General features: G+C 38.0%; 1 protein-coding gene across 1 annotated transcript in view; it reads right to left on the bottom strand.

Moving 5' to 3' along the window:
- Nucleotides 1-25,544, bottom strand: part of CC2D2B (coiled-coil and C2 domain containing 2B) — a 91,357-nt gene that overhangs the window by 30,003 nt on the left and 35,810 nt on the right. Inside the window, exons 12-23 of the mRNA XM_047762256.1 lie at nt 25,243-25,351; nt 24,664-24,782; nt 22,284-22,461; nt 18,795-18,945; nt 17,037-17,184; nt 12,927-13,065; nt 11,304-11,507; nt 8,977-9,069; nt 5,406-5,497; nt 4,151-4,321; nt 2,586-2,706; nt 1,718-1,827 (exon numbers count right to left, since the gene is read on the bottom strand). Of these exons, the coding sequence (XP_047618212.1) occupies nt 1,718-1,827; nt 2,586-2,706; nt 4,151-4,321; nt 5,406-5,497; nt 8,977-9,069; nt 11,304-11,507; nt 12,927-13,065; nt 17,037-17,184; nt 18,795-18,945; nt 22,284-22,461; nt 24,664-24,782; nt 25,243-25,351 (1,635 nt within the window). The remainder of the gene's footprint in view (nt 1-1,717; nt 1,828-2,585; nt 2,707-4,150; nt 4,322-5,405; nt 5,498-8,976; nt 9,070-11,303; nt 11,508-12,926; nt 13,066-17,036; nt 17,185-18,794; nt 18,946-22,283; nt 22,462-24,663; nt 24,783-25,242; nt 25,352-25,544) is intronic.

The raw sequence follows: 25,544 nt of genomic DNA, 5'->3' as shown, positions 1-25,544 counted from the left end.
CCAGAGGAAGGATTAAAGGATGAATAGGTGAAGCACAGGGCATTTTAAGAGCAGTGAAGCTCTGCTTTATGATACTAGAGTGGTGGATGCATGTCATTATACATTTGTCAAAAAACTTACAGAATACAACATTACAACATAAAGAGTGAATTCTATTTAAATTGTGGACTTTGGTTGATAATGTGTCAACACTGGTCCATTGATTGTAACAAATGTACCACCTGGCACTACCACCTGGCACTGAGGGAGGCTGTGCATGTGTGTGTTGTAGGGAGGGCATATATAAGAACTCTGCAATTTCTGCTCAATTTTACTATGAACTTAAAACTACACTAAAAAATAAAGTCTATGGATTTGCTTAAAATGAAAAAAAAAAACAACTCAATCTCATTAGAAATCCGGGAATGTAAATTAAACTACAATGAGAATATTAATTTAGATCCATTGCATTAGAAACATTAATTTAAAAAATACAAATATTATTAAAGATGTGACACAATAGGAACTTTTATATTGCTGTTGCAAGTGTACATTGGTACAATCATTTTAGAAAAAAGTCTGGCATTAGCTAGTAAAGCTGAAGCAATTCACTTCCGTATATAGACCCTAGAGTAGAGGTTCTCAAAGGTCCCCTGACTTAGCTGCATCGGTAACACCTGGAAACTTGCTAGAAATGGAAATATGGGAGTTCCTATTGTGGTGCAGCAGAAATGAATCTCACTAGCACCCATGAGGATCCTGGCCTTGCTCAGTGGGTTATGGATCCAGAGCTGCCGTGAGCTGTGGTGTAGGTCACAGACGCAGGTCAGATCTGGCGTTGCTGTGGCTGTGGCTCCAATGTGACCCCTAGCTTGGGACCTCTCATATGCCACGGGTGCGGCCCTAAAAAGAAAAAAAAAATTAAAATTAAAAAAAAGAAATGGCATTATGTATCAGGCCCTACCCCAGAGTGACTGAATTAGAAACTACGCAGTTGGGCCCAGCAATCCGTTTTAAGAAGCCATATAGGTGATTCCAGAGCACAAAAGAGTTTGAGAACTACTGTCTTAAAAAGAAGCTCTTACATGTGTGTTCCAAATGACAAGAATGTTTAGAGCAATACTATGTGCAACAGTAAAACATTAAAACCAGGCAAATGTACATAAAAAAGATAAAGGATGAATAAATTACATCATTTTAATACAGTGGAATACTCTATAGAAGTGAGAAGGAAGGAAGGAAGGAGTTACAAGTATGAATATGGATGAATCTCTCAAATAATTAAGAGTAAAGAAGACTGTAAAATATGATTCAATTTATACAAAGTTGAAAGTATACATAAATAAAACACAGTTAAAGATAAATACCTATGATGTAGAACCATAAAGAAAGAGAGGGAATGATAAACACAAATTCATGGTTATTACCCCTCGGTGGCGGGGCAAGAAAGGGGATACAATTAGGTATTGGCACAGTGGGGCCTTCGAAGATATTGGCAATATTCTATTTTTTAAAGCTAGATGGTAGATAACACAGGTATTCATTTTAGGATCTTTCCTCAGAACTTACATTTACATATAAATTATATATCTATATTAATATCTATGTAAGAAATATTTCATAATTTAAAACTTAAAAATTAAGCCCATTTTCAATATTATTTTCAATAAACGGCTCAATAAAATAATTTTATTATTGCTCTGTTTTAAAAGCTGAGGAAAAGTGGACTCCAACTTACATAAAATCTACTGTAATTTCTTCATTCCAGCATGGATGAGATCCACTTGCAACACTAGTTTGGTATACGGTGTGCTGAAAGGACACTTCCACAAAAGGGCGCACAGCATCCTAAAACACATAATAGACACTGACTAGATGTTGGTAATACTGTATATAGTTGATAAAAGGTAGAAATTAGTTACTGGCTGACAACTGGATGGCTTACTTTTTCAAGTTTTCCAAAAAACCATTATTCACTCACTCATTCATTTAATAAACATTTCTTCATCCTATTCAATATCAGGCACTACTTTGCTAGGATCCAAAGATAAATGGAAATCCTTAGGATTTTTTATCTTAAGTCTATCAGGGGAAAATAAACAGGTAAACAATAATCGCAATGAAGTGTGAGAAATAAAAGAAATATACTCAAGGTGTAAGAGTTAGCCAGGAGAGGGAACAGTTAACTTTCTGAGGTGAGGACAAGGAGAAATTCACAGAAGAAACGCTGCTTGGACATGAGCTTTGAGACATTAAATCACAGTTCGTGCGGCCAATAACATGGAATGGCCACTCCAGGCAGAGGAAAGGGCGTGTATAGAACAAGCAGTAGTATGCTGTGATACTGCTGTGGGTGCAGGGAAATGTGGCTGACTGACAGGTAAGAACCAGATCATTATGAACTTCTGCGGCCATTCTCAGGTGCTTGCACAACCTTATTCTATAGATCCTGAGAGCAGGGGAGCAGGGAATGAAATGTCAGAATTACATTTTATAAAGCGCAACTTCACCGTGTTATGGAGGGTAAACTAGAAGCCCAAGAGATCAGAGATTTGAGTCCAATTAGAGGCAAGTTGCAACTCAGGGAAAACAAGATCAAAATGCACTTTATAGAAGCGGTAAATACTTATCTCATTTAAGATCTCATCTGAGGCTACTGATTTGATTGTTTCTTTATGTCTGATGCGAGACATGGACGATACCAAGTAAGTAGGCATTTTCAAGGTTCTTCAGGAAAAACAATATAGAGAGATACAATTTAAGCAATTTTAGTATTAGTTTTGGTAGGAGTAGGTGGGTTTTTGCTTATGCTTGTAGAGATAAGAGAGAAGATAAGAGATAAGAGTGCTCTGGATCTTCATATTACAGGTGGTTAGAGAGAAACATTTTGTAGTCGCTACTCTGAAAGGGTAGTTCCTAAATGCTGAACTGTGGATTGGAAACAGTCTATGATAAAGCGTTCACTGATCCTCAGCAAAAGGAGAATAGTAAGGCAAGTCATATTTTGAGACTGTATTCTTCTCATTTTTGGTATTACAATATTCTTTATTTTACAAGCTGACTATTATAGAAAATGGTAGTAATTTTATAATGTATTTATTTCACAAAACAGCCTTGAAATATATATTTGTTTTGAAGATACCAATTCCATCATAAATTGCACTGTATAAAACAGAGGTACATTTAAGAGATTTTAATTATAAATTAGTAGCTAGTAAGCGAAATATGTTTTTCACATGTAGAGTACACAGGATGTGGTAAACATAAAATAAGCAAGTAGAGCACGTGTGTTAAACGTAGACAGAGAGGGATACCCAATATTCCTAAGGTACCTGAGGACTATATATTCATAATGTATAAATTATACAAGAGACTAAATACAGGAGACATTCGATATTCAGGATACACTAAATATTCATGAGCATTTAACATCCAAGCCTTAATTTGGCCATTCTGATCCCACATATCCTCTGCCCAAGAAACACAAATAAAATCCACTGCAGAAGAGATGGGTGAGATCTGATTTTTGCAGAAGTCACCTAATACGACAAGTCCAAATCAGAGCCTCTCTCTCCAGTATTCTACTTGCAATACTGTGAGGGGACAGTGGCTGAGAACAGTGCAGATGCTAATAGTAGCTTAACAAATTTTCACAATAGGGAATTAGGACAGAAGGCATTTATTTGATATGGCACCCCAAAACACACCTGTGAAAGTCACTCTGGGCATCTTAAAACTTCTGAAAACCTTTAATGCATAGCAAGAACAGTACGTTTGGCTATCCAGATGAAGATTTCAACTTTCACTGAGTATGGAGTATTAATAAAGTGCAAAGTTTTACTAGGGGGACAGTATAGAAATTTACATTTAAGACAGATCTTCTGGAGGGTTCCTGCTGTGGCTCAGCGGTAACGAACCCGACTAGAATCCATGAGGACTCAGGTTTGATCCTTGCCCTTGGTAAGTGGGTTAAGCATTTCGGTGAGCTGTGGTGTACATCACAGACACAGTTTGGATCTTGTATTGCTGGGCTGTGGTGTAGGCTGGCAGATACAGCTCTGATGTGACCCTTAGCCTGGGAATTTCCATATGCTGTGGGTGCAACCCTAAAAAGACCAAGAGAAAAAAAAAAAAAGATCTGCAACTCCAACAACTGACACAATTGCCTTACCTACTAACTACTGTTTTCCTTGTAGGAATATTATAAGCCCTCAGTATTCTGACAAGAATCTTAATATCTCCATCACAGATAGTCTGTGCTGCCACTTTTTTCCTTTCTTTCCTCTTAGGCTTCAACTTCCTTCGTCGTTCAAGAAGCTTACAAACTGCGTGTGTCAACTGGCTAAAGAGTAAAAAGTGATCAGTCACAAAGATACAAGATTAAGATTTGAAAGATTGATTTTTAAATTAATTATTATAAATAAGCCATTATTCTGAACCACGTTCTCTCTGTTGTGGAGCAGAGACAGAGTTGTCTTAAACCCGAAGAAAGAACCTTTTTCTGAGCACAGAAGAGATGATATGTTAAGACAGAATGTGATTGCTCCATGTCCTTTGAGTACATGGGCCAAGAAGCAATAAGGGTGTGGAGAAGTAATTCCATGAAACGTCATGTTATTTCAAAGGACTGTTCGTTTTTCAGGAATCGCTCTCTTGAAAGTGGTTAGATGCACAACTTTTCAATATGGTTATGAAACAGGAGTCAGTTTGCTGACTCTGGCAACACAGAGTGCTGCTAACTCTGGCAACACAAACCTATGGAATTACAGTTTTATGGTCACACCTGTTTTCCTCCAAAGACTGAAAATAAAACACAACATATTTCAGCATCCTGAGATAATTAAAACCTTATTGTTAATACTAAGAATCTGCAAGTGGCCCCAGGGAGGTTTCCCAGAAACAGAGCATTCCTAGTTCCCGTTCCTATCTTTAAGTTTCACAGATAGGAGTGTATGAGAATTGAGTTACTTCAGCCAAAGGCTCCCCTAGCTGCTGCCTGTGGATGGCAGAACACCTTGTATAGCTGTATGGCTGAGGATTTGGTTTTGAAAGGGGAAGCTTATAGGCTTAGTTGTGTGGTGCCACCAGCAATGACTTTTCCAGTAGCAGACTCAGGACAGGAAAATCTTATGACAAAACTATGTGGGACAAAGGTATTTCTTTTATTTTTTTCTTGCCCTAAAAATTATCAAGAAGGAGAGGGTTAAAAACTCAAACATTATACAACTGAAAATAAATAGCATATAGATATGTACAAAATGAAATTTTAGATGACCAAATATGTTTGTCACTCGATTTCACTTTATGCTTTTTAACTGCATTTTTGATATTAACTTAATATAAAAATAGAGAACTTAGAGGACTTTGGAGGTATTAGCTTAAAGCTTTATATTTCAGGATTAAATAATAATAATTTTAGTATGTACCTTGCAGATACAACTTCTTCATAATCAGCCACAACATCTGATAAGTTAAATTTGCTAACTTTGACAATTCTTCTCACTATCAACCTTCTCATCTACAAAAAAATTTTAGAATTTAGAAAAATGCATAGTTTATATTTTAAGATTAAGTATATAAAATGCTACTGGTGTTACTATTTTTTAATTTTTGTAAGCAAGCAAGGAATAGGAAGGGGGATTAGATAAGTGAAAGTATGGTTCTGTTTGCTACCATTATCAAGATCATTCCTAATGCTCTCATTAATGCCCCCTCACCTCTCTTTCCACCTAAGTCGCAGTATACACAGACAGAAACAGTCTTCACCAAAGGAGATGATTACAGTATGAATGTGTTTCTACAACTGCCACTTGTATGGACACAAATCTTGATACACAAAGCTCTCATTCTGGCAGCTTGGTAAGATATTCAGTGCTTGAACAAAGCCATTCTCCTAAGCCCTTGCTACCTGCAGAATCCACAGACCTTGGTTCCTCAAAGGACTCTGAAATGCTTTTTAGTCTGAGGAGATCTCTGCCTTCCTCCTCTAACTCTGCTACACAACAGGTTTAGACTTTTAGACATGAAACCAAGAAGAACGTGTCTGGAGGCAATTTTCTGCTTTCTGTCCTGCCGCAGATCATCCTGGAGATGATGCACAGTAGAGCCTAATGATCTGCTTAAATTAGATAGGAAAATGGGGTGGTGGGAGAATGGAAAAATATAGCTGCTAAGAATCGCCCTTCCAGATGGGCAACAAATTGTTTCCTTGAAGGTGAACCACACTCCTCTCCCATCTGACCCCATGACTGAGTTGGAGCGCTCTTGCTCCTTCACTCTCTCTTTTCCTCTTTCTGTCTCTCTCCCTCCTTCTCTCTCCCCATCTCTCTCTCTCTCTCCTTTGCTCCCTTGGCATTACAAAGACCGGGCTCCTTGCTGTTCTTCCCACAGGCCATGCACGATCCTCCCTCATGGTTTTGACATGTGGTTCTATCATGTTCTTTGCCCCCAAAAAGCCATGGCTAGCTCCCTCAGCTCTTTTAGGTCTTTTGCTGAAGTGTTACCTTCTCAAGGGCTTTCCTTGATCACCTTATTTAAAATTGCACCCCACCCCCCCTACACACGCATACACACACACACACACTCTCTCTCACTCACTTCTGTCCTCTCTTCCTACTTTACTTTTCACAGCACATGTCACTCTCTAACATACAGTGTGTATTCATTATCTGACTTCCTCTATTAGAATGACATCTTCTAGGAGGCTGGAGATTTTAGTCTATTTTGTTTACTGCTGTAATTTCAATGTCTAGTATCATGCCTGATTCATAGCAAGTGCTCAATAAATATTTGAATCAATTAATGAAAGGGACACATTGAGGAGATGCACTGAATAATCTGCAAATATTTCAGCCAAACTTTGTCCAGCAATTCTGAAGACCGCTGGGACTTTACTGCTGCACTCCTGGCCTCAGCTACCACTGACCCCAGTGACATAGTCAAAAGGTTAATACACAAAACTCAGAGTCCCATGAGTTCCTCCCACAGCAGGATTTAAACACCTATGGCCCTATTGGGCCTCCAGTGTCAAATCAGTATTCTAGTACCTGTAATTAAAGTGATTACCCCTTGGAGTTTTGGTCGCAGTGCAGTGGAAATGAATCCAACTAGGATCCATGAAGTTGCAGGTTCGATCCCTGGCCTTGCTCAGTGGGTTAAGGATCTGGCGTTACTGTGGCTGTGGTGTAAGCCGGCCGCTGTAGCTCTGACTGGACCCCTCGCCTGGGAACCTCCATATGCCGCAGGTGCAGCCCTAAAAAGACAAAAAAAAAAAAAAAGATTATCCCTTAAACTTGTACTTTTAAACTATCCTTAGACAGCAAATAAATCCTATAAGAAGCTGAAATGCAATCACCAGATTTTCTTAGGGAAAGCTCCTTCCCAGGATTCCTACATGAAGGTCAATCAAGTGTCCTCAGACCTGTGTTCTCTTACCACATTCCTGGTCCTCTGCTGCCCTCCCTTCTGGGCTTCCTTGTACACAAAAAAAGAAGAGAAGGGATGAGAAGGTATGTGTTCTCCTTTCGTGTAAGTAAGAGCACCTCCTTACTTCGTAAGCCATAAAGCTTATTATTAAATCATACATCAACTTTTTAAAAAAATATGGAGCTAGTAGTGTAGGAGGGGAAAGGGTGAGTGGGGAAAAACACTTGCCAGTCATAAAGAGGAGGTGCTCTTTCAGGCTATGATAGCTACAGAGGTCTGCGTTTCTACCAACCCCTCATAGGAACAGAGTACAAACTAGCACAGCACTGAGGTTTTATCTCATTTGCCCCTTACTTCAGAAGTAAAGCACAGCAGGTATTTTTTCCTGTCTGTTTTTGTTTGTTTTTGTTTTGGTTTGGTTTTTTATGGCCATACCTGTGGCATATAAAAGTTCCTGGGCCAGGGATTGAATCTGAGCCACAGCTGCAACCTACGCTGCAGCAACACCGGATCCTAACTCACTGTGCCATGCCAAGAATTGAACACACACTTCCGCATTTACCTGAGCCCCTGCAGCTGGATAACCAACAGTGCTTTGGAAGGAACTCCTATTGTCTGTTCTTATAGAATAATAAAGTGGGACTCAGTGAACAGATTACTTATCCAAAGATGCACAGGGTGGTCAGAACAGTCTTCACAGACCTAACTAAGACTCTTCAGTTACACAGGTTGCTTCTCATGTGTCTCCATGAGGGATCTCTACATCTTTCCATGGCTCTCTACTTCTTTTCAAGTCACCCTAAAAGGCTGCTCTGGTACCCTATAGCGAAGGCTATAGATTCTACTCCTGTTGAAGTCTTAGAACCCTCCTCAGCCTGATGGTTTTGCCCTTACTTCATTAATTGCTCAAACATTTCTGAATGGAGGGCATTGTGCTGGCACCGTGGATCTATAGATAGGGTCCCTGCACTCCAGAAACTTGGAGTGGAGCCATGAGGGATCAGTGGAAAGAAATCAGGAGTGAAATTCAGTGAGGGACTCCACCTCGAACCTGCCTTAGGCTTTGCTAGGGTGTTCGGTAAATATCTGACTTTGTATTGAAGCATTTGTCCTTCTCTAATATTTTCTATCTCCTATTAGCTCCTCCATCCCTTTGCCTCCCTGAACTGCTGTGGTCTCTGGCAGTATCAGTTATTAATCAAACTAGGGATTCAGGCAAAATACTGGCATATTTCTCAAAGTGAACTTTTAGAGTCAAAAGGAGATGGAAAGTCTTTAATGTTCATGTTTTAAACAGAAAAACCCGATATATGCTTTAATAATGAGTTTGCTGTCAACTGAAGAAATCACTGCATCAATGTTTATCAACAATGTATATCTATAGATGGTCAGTAACTAACTCTGAAAAGAAAGTTTGAACAGAAGAGAAAAGCCTTCAGTGATCAGAAAGAGGTGATGAGTACGCTGGTCTGTCCATCTGACTCTCTGGGAAGAGTACAGTGCTCTGCATCCAGCAGACTAGTTTCCACAAGAATAAGTTCAAATATATTGATAATACTATTTTGTTGTTACCTTTTTCAGAAAATTGGCAGAACTAATCCTTTGTGTGGTAATAGAATTCACATCCGACATGGATATATCCTTCTCTATTTCACTTTCAGATTCCTATAAAAACAGAGAATTAAATTAGTTTCAATTCTTGAATGTAACGGAGCTTAGATATTAACTACAAAACCTATTCTATGAATAGTTTGTATAACACAAGGAAAGTTAGCAAAGCCCCTGGTTTCAAAAGCAGAAACTGTTCCTTTTTTTAAAAAAATGATGTTATATCCCCAATTACGCTGAGCATCGTGCTTTGCCCATAGTAGTTTATGGAACTGTAGAAGTGAATTCAATCATTGAGAGAAGTAGGGGGAAACAATAACTTTTCTGCTTTTCTACGTCAAAGCCTTCTCTCTGAAGTTTACTAACTGAAATTCCTGAGGGCTCAAAATAGATTAATCATAATTAAAATGGTGAGAAGTTCAGAATTTGTAAGCACGAGCCACCCATTCTTCTTGCTTGGTCTTGCAGTATAATCCTTTTTCTGCTAAAAAAAAAAAAAAAAATTTGAGTAATGCTTTCCAAAGCCAAATATCAATTGGTCTATTTGTGAATATACATATTTCTACTCAAGAATTATCTGCAGATCTTTATATGACTTAGTCATATGTGCTGACTGGTAGTGCCATGACATTGTCATTAAAAGATCATTAATTTGCATTTCCTCTTTTACCTCTGGGCCACACCAAAAGAGATTCTCAGACAATCCACTTGGCTTAGGCACAAGTGTTCCCACTACTACTTGAGTTTTAAATGTAATGAGTCCTGCACAGTTTTGTTTAAGTCTTCTCTGAATTAGGGTATAAAGCTAAAGGATAGCTGAGTGCAACAACAAGAACAAACAACAAGAACAAACATACAAATTTTAAAAAATAACTTTTACTATTCTTAATATTAAGTGGCTAACTGCAATTTCCCTCAGTTCAGAACAAAATGAAAACAAATATCAAAGAGTTCATTCTTTTTTTCTTATTAATCAATACTAATTCACCAGAGTTAAACCAATAAACTTATTACGGGAGTTCCTGTCGTGGCGAAGCAGAAACGAATCCGACTAGGAACCATAAGGTTGTGGGTTCGATCCCTGGCCTCGATCAGTAGGTTAAGGATCTCGTGTTGGTGTGGCTGTGGTGTAGGCTGGCAGCCATAGCTTCGAATGGACCCCTAGCCTGGGAACCTCCATATGCCATGGGTGTGGCCCTAAAAAGCAAAAATAAGTTAATTAATTAATTTAATTTAATTAAAAAATAAACCTATTATAACCTATTTTAGTATAAGGCATTCACTCTTTCTGACTCATAAGATATATAAACTCTGATATCCTTCATTCAAATCTGGTATCTTTATCTAAGTTCACTGATATTGCCCTACAGTGGTAATTTTACTGCATAGGTATTTTCCTGTTTTTTGGTTTTGTTTTGTTTTGTTTTGTTTTTTCTGTGCCCAGGGCATGGGGCTGTTCTGGCCAGGGGTGGAACCCCCACGGCAGCAGTGACAATGCCAAATCCTTAATCTCTAAGGCCACCAGGGAACTCCTACACAGGCATTTTCTTTAAAAAGAGAATATTAGTTTCTTTTTGAACCATCTCTTAGCAAGTTCAAGTGCTAGTAGGATTAGTACAATTGGTTATTTCTACAGGAATAACCTCTTATAATTCTGCTCTCTTGACTAGTGGTGTGCTGCTAATGTTTATCAGCCAACTCTGGGAGGGGGAGGGAAAGCCCCAAGTTGTAGCATTTGCTGATTTATGGTGTAAATACTCCCCCAGCAACATATTTAAAGCAATCAACATGAAATCACTAAAGGCGGCATTGGGAAGAGACCGGCACCACAGATTTCCACCAGCTGGTGTCAGCACGTCACCACCACACAGCATAAGACTAATTTTTCCTTCTTTTCCCCCCATATTTTTTACGTTTCTGAAATTGAGATGTGCTTTATATTCAAGAGTGAGTTTAATGTGGTAGTATTTCTCTCCTACCCCCAAAAGTTGCTTTTAAATTAGTGATGCATTTTACAATTAAAAAAACACAGTATTTACATGAATTTAGAATATACTTAAAGGATTCTGCCTGTGAGATAGATTGTCTGGGCAACAACTAAGTTGTAAAGTCAAGCTAAGGACTTTCTGAAATTTGTAAGCTCTGTACCTTTTTAATGCCTAGAGAAAAGGGGAATATTTTTGTCTATACATTATCAGCTAAAAAAAAAAAAAAGAAATTGAGATAGATTTAAAGCAGTAAAACATGAAGCTTATCATAGAATAAGCTATATTCGAATAGAAACCAAGTACCTGGAAGACTAAATCTGGAATCTCTCTATCATAGAGGGGCATTGGCTGCGGAAGGAAAATATCTAGGTGACCTGCATTTCTAAGTTGCAACAGCTGGAAACGTTTACTCTTTTTCATTTCCTCTTCCGAAACAAAGTTAAATTCATCTTGCAACTGTTCAAGACGAAAATACTTCGGCATATCCTGCCCTTTGTGTTTTATGTACTGTAAAATGGAAACAGTATTGTCTTCACTTAAAATATTAATGTTTTAAAATTCAAGAATTTTCAAAACTGTAAGATGTGCGAGTTGCAATATAAATAGGAAATAGAGCAACTGAACCTGTACAGAGATAGAATCTGCAAAAAAGACAGAATCCAGCTTATGTAGCTTCTCAACCTTTTCCTAGTCATGACTTAAATAGAAAATGAAAACATCTGTATTGCCCACTGGGTTAAAAGATGAGACTTTTTTGTGTCTGCTTGCCCTAAGAGTCAAGAGAGGATCAGTATTTCTTTCTTTTTTCTTTTTTTTTTTTTTTTTGTCTTTTTGCCATTTCTTGGGCCACTCCCATGGCATATGGAGGTTCCCAGGCGAAGGGTCCAATCGGAGCTGTAGCCGCCGGCCTACACCAGAGCCACAGCAATGCAGGATCTGAGCCGCGTCTGCAACCTACACCACAGCTCACGACAACGCTGGATCTTTAACCCACTGAGCAAGGCCAGGGATCGAACCCGCAACCTCATGGTTCCTAGTTGGATTCGTTAACCACTGCACCACGACGGGAACTCCAAGGATCAGTATTTCTATACACATGTAATCAATTCAGCAATCAGTTGGGAAGTTCTGATCTGAGGAAACTTAATTTCAGTAATCTATTTAGGCATTGCTTTATTCAATAAATGCAAATGTGAGTACATGGAATATGCAAGGCAAAGTGCTAGCTGCCATAAGAGAAATTTCCTAGCTGTAGTTCCACACACACACAAAAAGATAAAGTACATGAATGAATAACTACAGTAAAAGGCAGAATGGTATTAGAGCCGTAACAGCTTATAAAAAGAAAAAAAGTTAACAGCAGGGTGAGGAAAGAAAAGCCCATATCTAACTGAGGTTACCAAGGAAGCATTTGCCAGACTTGCAGGGTGGGTAAGAGAGCTGCTATGGGTGCCCTTCTAAGCAGAGGGAATGACATGAAGAAAGTGTGAAGAAAGCATGTGTGGAACACACAGAGCACTTCAGTTGGGTACAGGAAGAGTAGGAGAAATGAAGAGATAATGGAGTCTTTGATGGAAGAAGTGTGTCTATAAATCTCCTTTATCATCCCCAGCATTTAATAATATGGCTGGTACGCAGCAGATGTACAACAGATGCCAGCCTGAAGGTTATTCTGCAGGATGTCCTGAAGGCTGCTAAACAGCAACAGAATGCCAATCGTAAGGCTTAAAGTAGTAATTATTTCAATTGCTGAATTTCTAATTGCCTTTACCATACCATAAGCTTCTTGAAAACTGTATCTGTGTTCAGATTTACCTTTAATGCCTCCTAGTGCCTAGAAAAATATACTGCAAACTGTGAAGCAATATGAGTGTAGAGCTTAAGAAACAGAATACATTTACAGTACAGATATTTGCTATCACTTACCATAATAAATTCCATTAAATCAGAATATTCTGGATTATTTGGGTCAATTCTGACTTCATTTGCCCATCTGAAAAGCTTCTGTGCATTAATAAGCCATGAAATTCCAGGAACACCTCTTGCATCTACATTCCTTAACACACTAACATAAAGAAAAATAGTTTGTGAATTTGTATATAATATGCACGTTATAAATCTGCTATATGGGGTAAAATATTTTTTAAATCCAGTATTTAAGGATAAAACTTATCCATCCCTTGCATTTAAGGATAAACCAGAAGATTGAGATGTGATATCTTTCCTGGTTCTACTCACATTCTAACCTATATCATAGCATTCTGGGAAATGTCTACATTCCCCCCCCCCCCTCATTAAAAGAAAAATAAGCTTCTTAAATAAATAAATATTTATTTATAAATATTCATCTTTCCTATCTAAAATCCATACTATAAAAAGAATTTTTAGGCTTTATCTTTACAGTTGAAACATCATATAGAGTATGTAATACAATTAACTGGGTAGTATGTGCCAGAAAAATATCTTTGTTTGGTTGTATGAGGCCATCTTCAGAAGTTAGAGAGCTATTAAAAGATGGCCCAGACTCATAGTACATCCTTAGTGACTTCAACTATAAGTCGAAGCGCAGAAGGAATTCAACCCAAAACAGTAAGGATTTCTTTTCAGCCATTAATTATCCAAGTTATTTAATCTCTCTCTTCAGAGATAATTTGTTTCATTAAGTGGAATCAGAACAAATTGGACTAGAAGACTTCAAAGATCCTTTTCATAAAGTACCCAAGAAAACTTCTAGTCTATAAACTGGGGTTCTTGAAATACAGCTCTTAGATTCAATAATGTCAGCCCAAACATGGAAACACATCTTATACCACTTTCCATCAGTATCTATTCATATTTTTATGATGAATCTTGGGAAGCTATTACTAACAAAGCCAATGCCTAGTATGACAGGATATAAGCAAAATTACAAATAGGTAAAGTCTGCGTATTCTTCTTTTCTTTAATTCCTATGTCTGCTCTCACATTTGAACTGTTTTAAAGTTTTTGTCATAAGAGATCTCTAGGTAGGTTAACACCATCATGTAACCAGTTTTCCTTCTCATGAGAAGATTCTTAGCCCAGGTCCCTTAGAGAACAAAGGCTGGGATAGGGTTTAAATGTCAATGAATAGATTAGGGAAAGAAATTTATCCCACTATAGCCTAAAAAAAAATTAAGTTGTAAACTATATTTCAAGGTAGTCTTATTTCTGCCTCAGGGAAAGTAATAAAAGTTCAGAACATTTCCCGCCCTTGCTATGACTCCCCCAGCTGTCCCTATAGGTGTTTAGCTGTGGGCTACGGCAAAATTCCTCTGTCATCTGCACACCTTCCTTCACAACCGAATGCTAAGCAAGTAATACCATTTGGTGGCATTCAGTATACTCAGTGTTGTACAACCACCATCACTACCTATTTTCAGAATTTTTTTCACCATTCCAAAGAAAAATTCTGTGCCTGTTAAACAATACTCCCCATCTCTCCTTCCCCTTAGCCCCTGGCTTTGTTTCTATGAATTAAGCAAAAAAAAAAAAAAAAGTTTTAAAGATACCAGGAAGAAAAGACACACTACCTACAAAATACCAGGATTAACAAGGATAGCAGACTTTGAAAAAGCTATGATAAATCCCAGAAGAGAAAGCAATTGTAGCTTCAAAGTGCTTAGGGAAAATAAATATCAGCCTCAAATTTTATGTCAATCTAAACCATTATTCGAGAACGAGGAAAAAATAAATACATTTTTCAGATATACAAAGACTAAACTAGTTTTCTAGTCATGGAAACTAAACCATAAAACTAAATTTAGTTTCCACGATTAAACTAAAGCCATGATTTAATGATTTAGTTTCCATGAAAGCAATAAAATAAATCCAGAATGAAGGTTGTGAGAGATAAGCAATAAAATAAATCCAGCATGAAAGTTGTAAGAGATAAAAAATGAGGGCAGGAGTTCCTGTTGTGGTTCACAAACCCAACTAGTATCTGTGAGGCTGTGGCTTTGATCCCTGGCCTTGCTCAGTGGACTAAGGATCTGGTGTTGCCATCAGCTGTGGTATAGGTCAAAGATGCTGCTTGGATCTGGCATTGCTGTGGCTGTGGCAGAGGCCAGCAGTTGCAGCTCTGATTCAACCCCTAGCCTGGGAACTTCCATGTGCTGCAGGTGCAACCCTAAAAAGCAAAAATAAAATAAAATAAAAAATTTAAACAAAATTTTAAAGAGGAAAACATAAAAGTCAATTAACCACGTCAGAAAATTTAACTAACTAGTGAGTGTAAGAAAAACTGTTTTACGTTTTTAAAATGTGTTAAATAAATCCTCTAAACAAGAATAACTGAGATTGGAGAGGTGTGCTTAATGTGGTATCAAAGCATTCTAAGATCTCCCTTTGGTTCACTGCTTTATCTTTAGCTCCATCAGCAGCTGCTGAATGAAATGAATGAGTGAATGAGTGAAACAGTGAATAAACAAATGAGTGCTTTCTGATCTCCTTTGGCTCCATGCTCTGACTCTCACGAGGCTTCTGGTGAAGGCACCCATCCCAGTTTCCTAGAACCACTGCTCCTCACCAGTCCTCGGGCTCCCACAGCTGTACAGGAGGAGAGCTTCTATAACTTCCCTCTCTGATCTCAGAGGCCCCAGCTGTAGTTTTACTTCTAGTTAACTTTAGAAAGGGAACTGAACTTTGAAAACCTCTCCTGCAATTCACCCTGTTGAAACCTGTCACCTGTCCTAATCTTGCAGGGAACTGCTTTCAAACTTTTGTAAACTTGAGTTCCCATGTAACTGGAACTGTGAAGTGCAGCATTACAGAAGCTGTGGGAGAAGACACTTCAAGAAGCAGGACAAGGAGGAAAGAACATGGCCAGAGGTCCCCGGTAGCCTTCAGGAATAACTGGGTTGGGTTAGGAGGAAATGTGTGAATAAAAAGTGGAGACGGAGTTCCCGTCGTGGCGCAGTAGATAACGAATCCGACTAGGAACCATGAAGTTGCGGGTTTGGTCCCTGGCCTTGCTCAGTGGGTTAACGATCCGGTGTTGCCGTGAGCTGTGGTGTAGGTTGCAGACGCGGCTCAGATCCTGCGTTGCTGTGGCTCTGGCGTAGGCCGGTGGCTACAGCTCCGATTGGACCCTTCGCCTGGGAATCTCCATATGCCGCGGGAGCGGCCCAAGAAATAGCAACAACAACAACAACAAAAAAGACAAAAGACAAAAAAAAAAAAGTGGAGACAATGTATGCAGACCAGCAGACCACCCATAGGAGGACTTGAGCAGAAAAAACAACCAGAGTTATTAGGGTTTAATCAAATGTTTGGATTTTTCTTTGTTTTAAAGCATAGATGGCTTCTTGGATACAAAAGACTTATAGCATAGGGAGATGAAAAGCTTGAAGAAAATATAAGAAAAGGATATAAATATGTCATCAGAATCCTAAAGGAGGCCAAGGAAAGTTCCAAATTACTTGTATAAAAGCCAGCTTTAAAGTAAGTAGAAACAACATCTGACTCCAAGATTTTACTCAAACATAGCACAATATGTAACCCAGCATTATCACTGTTTTAACAGCATTTTACTGTACTTCTAGTAACCTGGTTGTGGGCGTGGTCTAGAAATTAATCAGAATTCTTCTAGGAAGTCCTGGGATATGGATGAAATTTCTATGTCCAGCAATTTCTTCCAGCAAATTGATAGTACAAAAATGATTCCTTCATAAAACCAGAATGACTGGGAAATACAAAAGCAGTAGAAATAAAATCCTTGGGAGTCCTGGCCTTTGCCTACTATTTAAGGGCTATAGGACTGCCTCTCTCATCATCCATGTGGTTCTAACCCTAAGCATTCAAGAGAGAGATTCTCATACATATAAAGATACTTACTGCCTTAGTAGGGTGATTATAAATAAAATATATACATATTGTATATATTTAGAAATACAAATTAAAAAAAAAAACATCCAAGTAAACTAAACTGTTCCTAATGTTTTTAGAGGTTTCCCCTTTGTAGGTTTTGGATGATGCTTTGCTGAGGACTGGCATTTTTCAAGCAAAGAAGTTGATTACCTGCAGTAAGCAGATCTTAACGACTGTGACACAGGTGTCAGAGGAACACCGTTTTCATCTAAGGCCCATGATAGAGAATAGCTTAGTTTTCCTGATGTCAAAAGACAAAGTTCTTCTGTTCCATTTCCCTCAAGAAGAAAGGGCACATCTGTTTATAAAAGTTATTAAAAACATATGAATTTCTGAGCACATTAGAGTTTTTTTCCCCTGGCTTTTATTTATTTGTTTTCAATACTTAATGAATTTTATTACATTTATAGGTGTACAACAATCATCACAACCAAATTTTAGAGTATGCCCATCCAAAACCCTCAGTGCATCCCCCCACCCCCCAACCTGTCTCATTTGGAAACCATAAGTTTTGCAAAGTCTGTGAGGCAGTATCTGTTAAGTGTGGTTTCCCAGAAACACCAAGTTTTTGCTGACCGCAGGCTCACCTCCCATCTAAGCTCCTTCAAGGCAGACAGCTTCAAACACACCACAAAGAGAGAGGAAAATATTCATCTGAACACAAAGAGATGAATATTTCTATTTCCCTTTCTTTTGACTCAAAGTTTTTAAATCATTCTTTCTAGGAGTGGCTCTCAGCAAGGAAAAAACCACTGGCAGCAGAAAAAGAGATAGTTTTTGTCTCCTTTCCTACATTCTCGAGTTTTCTCCCTCTCCTCATTTTCTTTCTCAATCTCCAGAGAGCTTAATGCTGCTCCTGGAAACATCTGCCAAGTTCTCTGTGCTCCCTAAATTGTCACGCCAAGTCTTTTCTCCGGGGTCTCCACAACCCAACTTTCTGCTTCATCTGGACTCTGTCTAAGCAGACTACATTCCTCCCTCGTTTTCTGTCCTTCACCAGTTCCTCTACCTACTTATTTTCTTCTCTCTCCTCTTTGTTCACTCATTCATATTTCCTTCCTTTTTCACGAGAGGGACAGAGCCGTTGTAAAACCTCTAGGAAGGTGAAGGAGAAGGGAGATGGAAGAGGCGGAGAATAGCAGCATCCCGTCAGACACGCTAACTTAAATTTAACTGCATAAGGAGTAAAATCAATTGAAAAACACGTAAGCAAAAGCATCCCTTCTTAAGTTCCCTTCGTGGCTCAGTGGTTAACAAACCCGACTAGTATCCATGAAGACTCCAGTTCCATCCCTGGCCTCGCTTAGTGGGTTAAGGATCCGGCGTTGCCATGAGCTGTGGTGTAGGTCGCAAACATGGCTTGGATCCTATGTGGCTGTAGCTGTGGCGTAGGTGGGCAGCTACAGCTCAGATTCAACCCCTAGCCTGGGAACCTCCATATGCTGAGGGTGCAGCCCTAAAAAGCAAAAAAAAAAAAAAAAAGGCATCCCTTCTTTCCTCTCTCCCTTTCTCTCTTTCTCTCTCCCTCTCTTCCTCCCTCACCTGTTTAGTTCAAGGATGAACCAACATGTCCTGGAGCATCTTTAGGCTTTACCAAAAGACAGGCAGAGGCAAAGCAGGCTACCCACCCAGGTCCAGAGCTCACATTCCAGAGAGCACAGTGCTCCTGTCTCAGGTGACCCAGGAAGGAAAAGCACAGGGGTTGACTCCAAATTCTAAATTTCCTAAAGATCTGGTTCAAGACTAAGTTTTAAGAAATTAGGTTAATGTCTAGAAGAAGAATTTAATTCATTTTTACCCTCATACTGTAAATATAGGATTTTTATTCATATAAATTGACCTAGAGTCACTTAGGATATAAAACTCATGAAGAAAATAGGAGGGAAAAAATGCTTTTAAAACACTTACTGCTTCCTACTTCTCCGTATGCAGGGATGACTAGCTCATCAGAACTAAACTCTACATATTCCAAAACAGTTTTGCTTTTCAGCTCTGTGTTGTTAGGTAAAGGTAAATATAGCTTTGCCAGTAAGCTTGTCCTTTTACTTATTTCATAAACCTAAATATAAAAGGAATGATTGATAACCCACAGAAAGTACAAAATAGGAGAAAAACTAAAATAATAAAGACCATCACTAACTTAATGCTTTTTAAAATACTAGAATGTAAAATAGGTATTGCTCATAACATTTGATCCACATGATCTTGAGAAAAATAGATAATCATTATGTGTTTAAAAGTATAATGCCTTTCACCGATTTCAAAGAAAATTAACAGAATGAAAGGATTACAAATACAATTCTGCCAATACAGTATATATAACACAACACCCAAATAACTTACTTTGGAGTAGCACTTTTAAGGTTCCTTATCTCATTTAAACCTGACAAAAAATATAGGAAGTAGGCTTTATTCTTCCCACTTATCCATTTATAAATGAAGAAATGGAGTCTCTACATGAAACTATATTATTTTTTATTAAAAGTGATAGAAACCCAAGTTGAACCACTTAAGAAAAAGGGAGACTTGTTGGCTCATGGAATCCAAGGACTGGTTAAACAAGCTATGGGGCAGGGAGGGAGGAAAAGCCCCAGAAGGAGTACAGGAGTTGTTGAGGAGAGTGCTCTAGATGTCCACTGGGTACTGAACTCAGGTCTTCTGATTCTGTATGCCATGCTTTCTGCTACAAGCCCATCACCGCCATAACTACAAACCTAAGTTTTTTTCAATAGAAAAATCTTATTTTGACTTATACTGTGTTATCAGTGCTTAGAGAAACAGTGCTATGTCCTCCAAGAAGAAGGAAATCAGGGTGGTAAATGCCCTTGAAAGAGAAGAAAGAATGTACCAATCAAAGGGATAGCTGATTAGCCAAGAAAGCAGAAGATAAGGAAAGACAAAGTGGCAAACAGTTTTAAGGTCATCTGAATACTGCACCCATGAGTGAAAAGTCAATGCACTAGACCCACTGACAAAGGTGTCCCTAATACAGAAAGGTTTGTAGAGGCTAGCTAATGGACTTAAAGTATGTAGGTCTGAAAAAAAATATTCTGATTATAAACTGACTACCTAAAAAGAGACAGTGAACTGATAAGCATACTCATATGTTGAACCGGCATTCTGATTTTACACATCATCCTTGGCCTTGTGAATTTGTGTAAGGTATTGTAGATGCATTCTCCCAGAAATGTCAAATCCAGTTTCTGAGACTGAGGAGCTGGAGGCTAGATCCTGGACAGAGCAAATGTAAAGGTAGAGAATCCCACCTGGAATCTCCCAGGAAACAGACCTGTGCCCTAATGGCAGCTATCAGCACGACTGTGTGGCTGAGATGCAGTGTCAAGAATGAAAATGAAAAGAATGACATAATGTCATTTGCAGCAACATGGATGGAACTAGAGAATCTCATACTGAGTGAAATGAGTCAGAAAGACAAAGACAAATACCATATGCTATCACTTATAACTGGAATCTAATATCTGGCACAAACGAACATCTCCACAGAAAAGAAAATCATGGACTTGGAAAATAGACTTGTGGCTGCCTGATGGGAGAGGGAGGGAGTGGGAGGGATCGGGAACTTGGGCTTATCAGAAACAACTTAGAATAGATTTACAAGGAGATCCTGCTGAGTAGCATTGAGAACTATGTCTAGATACTCATATTGCAACAGAACAAAGGGGGGGGGAATGTATCCATGTAAGGATAACTTGATCCCCTTGCTGTACAGTGGGAAAAAAAATAAATTAAAAAAAAAGAATGAAAATGGGCATTGTACGTGGAGAATCGAGAATTTCAAGAACACTAAGTAGGAAACTGCAAGGACTTATGGGAAAAAACAAGCGGTTCTGTTTGGCTGAAGTGAAGAAAGAGTGAAGGGGAATGTAAAAAAAGTAAACTAGAAGTGTAGGTTAGAATCTGTTATTCTAGGGCATATGGATTTATTTACGTTTGCAGCTGCTAATGCGTGATTTACCTAGATAGATTCCTTTCTTCCCCTGCCTCTCAGTTTGTTAGGATCACGTACTAACTGATGGGATGATGAAGGATTCAAAATACACACTTATCCATTTGGGGAGGGGGGCAAATTTTATTTTATTTTTTTATTATAGTATGGTTGATTTACAATGTTGTGCCAATTTCTGCTGTACAGCAAAGTGACTCAGTTATACATACATATCCCAGGAGATCGGATATATAGTTCCTTGCACTATACAGTAAGACCTTGTTGTTTAGAGGGGGGCAGATTTTAAACTTTTAGTGGCTGGATTTTATATCACAAACTATTTTAGGTATAACAGTAGAAAGTACAGTCAGTATACTTTTTGAAGGGAAATTTCAAAAGAGGTATATTTCAAGATGATAGTAACTTGACAGGAAAGAGAAACGAAATGAATACAGCTTTTGATCAGGGATAGTACACTGTAGAAATAACTTTGATTTATATTTGTAATAAAAATCTTCTCCCCACACCTCAAACTTGACCTCACACTCACAAAAACAAATCTTTATTCTCTCGTGACTTTTCTTTCAGGTCTAGATGCAAGTTTAGCCATTAAGACTTCTTGTCTACATTCCTTTACCAACTCTAATTTTTCTCCATCATCCTATTTAATTCTTCCTTTGGAGCAGGATTCTTATGGTGGAGGTCTTTGGGCAGGGATCAGAGGTCTGCTGTCTGTGTGTTCTTTCATAAGATTCTTAAAGGGATCCAAAAAATTTTAAAATATGAACAAATACATCGAGAGACTGAAATCACCAATCAGGGCTGGGGCAACCTGGAGAAATCTTTCAACACTTACAATAGCTATACTACTCATAATTTTAACAATTCTCTTCTACCTCACTAATAAATGAATCAAAATGCTGTACATGCATTATGTGTTGGCACAAATTTTTGCAGGAAAGAATAGAAGTATTTAAAACAACTAGAAAGCAAATAATTTTATACTTACAGCATAAAAGATTATTGATGAATTACAAATATTTATAAATATGTTTCTTTTTGTCTTTTGTCTTTTCAGGGCCGCACCCACGGCATATGGAGGTTCCCAGGCTAAGGGTCCAATTGGAGCTGTTGCTGCCAGCCTACACCAGAGCCACAGCAACACCAGATCCGAGCTGTGTCTGAGACCTACACCACAGCTCACAGCAATGCCAGATCCTTAACCCACTGAGCGAGGTCAGGGATTGAACCTGCAACCTCATGGTTCCTAGTCAGATTTGATTCTGCTGCACCAAGACGGGGACCCCCATATTTATAACTATCTTGTCTTTCCGTATAGATCAGTCACCTCTGAATATAAAAGAACTTATTACATTTAACAGTATTTAACAAGAAATTTAAAATTATGCATGGTATAAAATAAAGTAAAAAATTAAATGACAAAGGCATACCTCCAGGCAAAGTGTTTCAGGCCAATATATTAACTGAATACTGAAAATTTGCTGAAACATGACTTTAAAATCAAACTGTAGGGGAGATACTGAAGTGTAAGAAACCTGTTTATCGTTGTATAATATTTTAATAAAATATTTAAGCTTCTGAATTTTGGCTCTCCTCTTTTGTTCATGCCTAAAATTAAACAAACCTTTAACAGACCCTTGAAAAGCAAACTAGATACAAAATATTACTCTTTTCAAAATATACCTCAACATGTTAAAATATGATCTTTTAGAGGACAAATGCTAACATTAAGCCCAATAATATTTGTCTATAAAGCTTCTCCTACTCAAATTTTTAAAAAATAGATATTTACTCAAAAATAGAAAAAGAACTAAGAGTAAGGAACTATAAATCATTCAGCCATTTATTTTACTAAATTATAACTTAAAGAGATTATGGTACTTACCCATTATGAGATGTCTTATGAGAAAACTGAGGGACTTAGGAATGGGTGTGGGGAGCTTGAATCAAGAATACAAAAGTATTGTCTAACTTTTAAAAGAAAGACACACACAGACACAGACAGGTGCGTGTGTGCACACATGTGCGCACACACACACACACACACACACATTTTCAATAACCTCAAGGAAGTGGCTCTAAGTCAAGGCTTGCTGTGTCCCCTTACAGGTCTCTGTGAATCTCTTTAGGCTTTAGGAAAATTGATCCATTCAATGATATGAAATTCTAAATATAATTTCATTCATCTATTCATTGGCTCACCCAACGAACATTTATTGAGTATCTTCTCAGATGAAAGACAACTGACCTAATGATGTTTAAAGATCTGATCTTGTTTTTCAGAAGGTAGAAGACTGGTTGAAAGATAAGCCCTAGGTTGAAACATAAAATGCCCTTCTGTTCTCTACCCTAATTATCCTATGGGCCCGAATCTCCTTGCTCCCAAATTTGCCCATCTTTTCTGTAACCTTTTCAAAGGATTATGGGACAAAAGATTGCTTACTCTTTCTATCTTCCTTTTGGCATTTTTTGACCTTCCTCCCAATTACCTTTAAAGAAAAGCTTAGTAAAATTTTTCCCTATATTTCCCTCTGAAAGTAGTTGAAATAATGACTTTATGAACTGATGAAGATATATGTTAATTTGGGATATTTATCTTCACAAAATCTTGCATTTTTCTTCACTTGTAAACTCTTTTTAACTTTTCTTTGATCACTGTACTCCTTTCATCTCTATCCTTGACATCAGTATATTATTCTTTTCTAGAGAATCAATTCTTATTCAACTGGACATTTTAAATGGATAATAATAGCAATGCCACAGGATAGTAATAGTTTTGAAAAGATATAAAGCATCATATTTCCTTTTGTTTTGACCTCCACTAAGTTTTAGCCTAGACTTTCCAACACAAATATCTCCTCCTTTTCTTGCTTCTTTTTACTTCCAACTTCCATTTTATGGCTCCTATTCGCTTATCCTCATTTAGATGGTCCTTCTGCATGTGTGTCTTATACGGATAAACTATCTTGGCCCTTTTTGGAAGCAGGTGTAGAACAAATAAAACATTGCTTCACTACTGCACTTCTCTAGGCAGAAAGAAGGTAATGATTAATTTGCCTTTGAATCTGCTATTTATGCTAATTTAAAAATTTAACTATCTATTCATTCATTTAATGAACATGACTGCTTATTGGGCACCCACTGTCCCCCAACACTGTGCTAAATGATGCAAATTCACAGCACTCAAAGATGAACTGGTATGAAGTGTGCCATGGGACAGAGACGTTGAAAAGTTGTACCTAGCTCAGTGCTCAAATTGCCATATCCTCTTTAAGGCAGATGAGACACAAAGGTCTAGAGATGGGAGAAATGAGGACCGGCTTGATACCTGTTTTTGCATGGATGTAGGGTGGAAATCTTTAAGCTCAAGGAAAAAGCCACAGCTGGTAAGAAAGGAAGTTTGCATTGTAAAGTAGAAAATTGCCCAGATGGCCCTTTCTATACAGAACACTTTCTATGGAAACCAGGGGGTCCTTTAACAAGCAAGGGTGACTATATAATCTTATTTGTTTTATAGTGGCTTTATATTCCACCGTCTCTACCTAAACAAAAACTACTACCCTAGCAAAACAAAAACCAATCATCAAACCAAACTGGTTTACATCATACCTCAGTCATGAATTAGTCATGTGACCCCATTTCTAAGATAAGGATAATACCATAGAGCTAGGGTAGCAATTAAAGGTGCAGATACATTTTTTAAACTTAGCAAAGTGCATGGCATAGGACACTCTCTCATGAAATGTAATCTTATTAAAAACAATTACTAGACAATACATAATGAAGAAATCATCCTTTAAAAACACTTACAGTGAACACCTAGATGAGTTTGTTATATCTGCTGTGAAAGAAAGCTGTGGCATCAAGGTAATTGGATTTATTCTTTCAGTAACTGTTTCTGCAAATTCTGAAGTTAAATATGGGAAGCTCTAGAAACAGAAAAACAAATATATAATTTATAATGTAGGTTTATTGCTTAAGACAATTTCTTAAAATTAAAATTTTATTTCTTATATTTGCCATTTTGTTGGGTAACTGCTAAAAATACCAAGATTTTCTATTCTACCAAACAAACATTATAACTAAGATGAGTTGAATGTTTTGTTTTGTTTCATTTTTTACTGTCTTTTGTCTTTTTAGGGCCACACCTGTGGCACATGGAGGTTCCCAGGCTAGGGGTCTAATCGGAGATGTAGCCACCGGCCTACACCACAGCCACAGCAACACTAGATCTGAGCCGCATCTTCAATCTACACCACAGCTCACAGAAACACCGGATCCTTAACCCACTGAGCGAGGCCAGGGATCAAACCCACAACATCATGCTTCCTAGTCTGATTTGTTTCCATTGAGCCATGATGGGAACTCCTTATTTTGCAATATAAATACCTCCTGTCTCTCTCCATTCTTAAATGCTTTTCCTTCAGTTTTCTTCTCAGTCTCAGACATTTTTGACAGTTCCTGTTGTTTTTGTTCATCATATTTATTCATTTTCATCCTAATTAAAAACAAACAGAATTATTTAAAGCAGAACTAATGGAAATATTTGAGAGTTATTAGAGATCTTGCCAACACACACACATACACCACTTTCTCTCTCTCTTTTTTTTTTTTTTGTCTTTTTAGGGCCGCTCCCGCGGCATATGGAGATTCCTAGGCTAGGGGTCAAATTCTAGCTGTAGCCACTGGCC

The sequence above is a fragment of the Phacochoerus africanus genome, chromosome 15 (genome assembly GCF_016906955.1).
Source record: "Phacochoerus africanus isolate WHEZ1 chromosome 15, ROS_Pafr_v1, whole genome shotgun sequence".
In the NCBI taxonomy this organism is placed as follows: Eukaryota; Metazoa; Chordata; class Mammalia; order Artiodactyla; family Suidae; genus Phacochoerus; species Phacochoerus africanus.
Note: the sequence above shows the minus strand (reverse complement) of the source record. Positions and strands in the feature narration are given on the sequence as shown.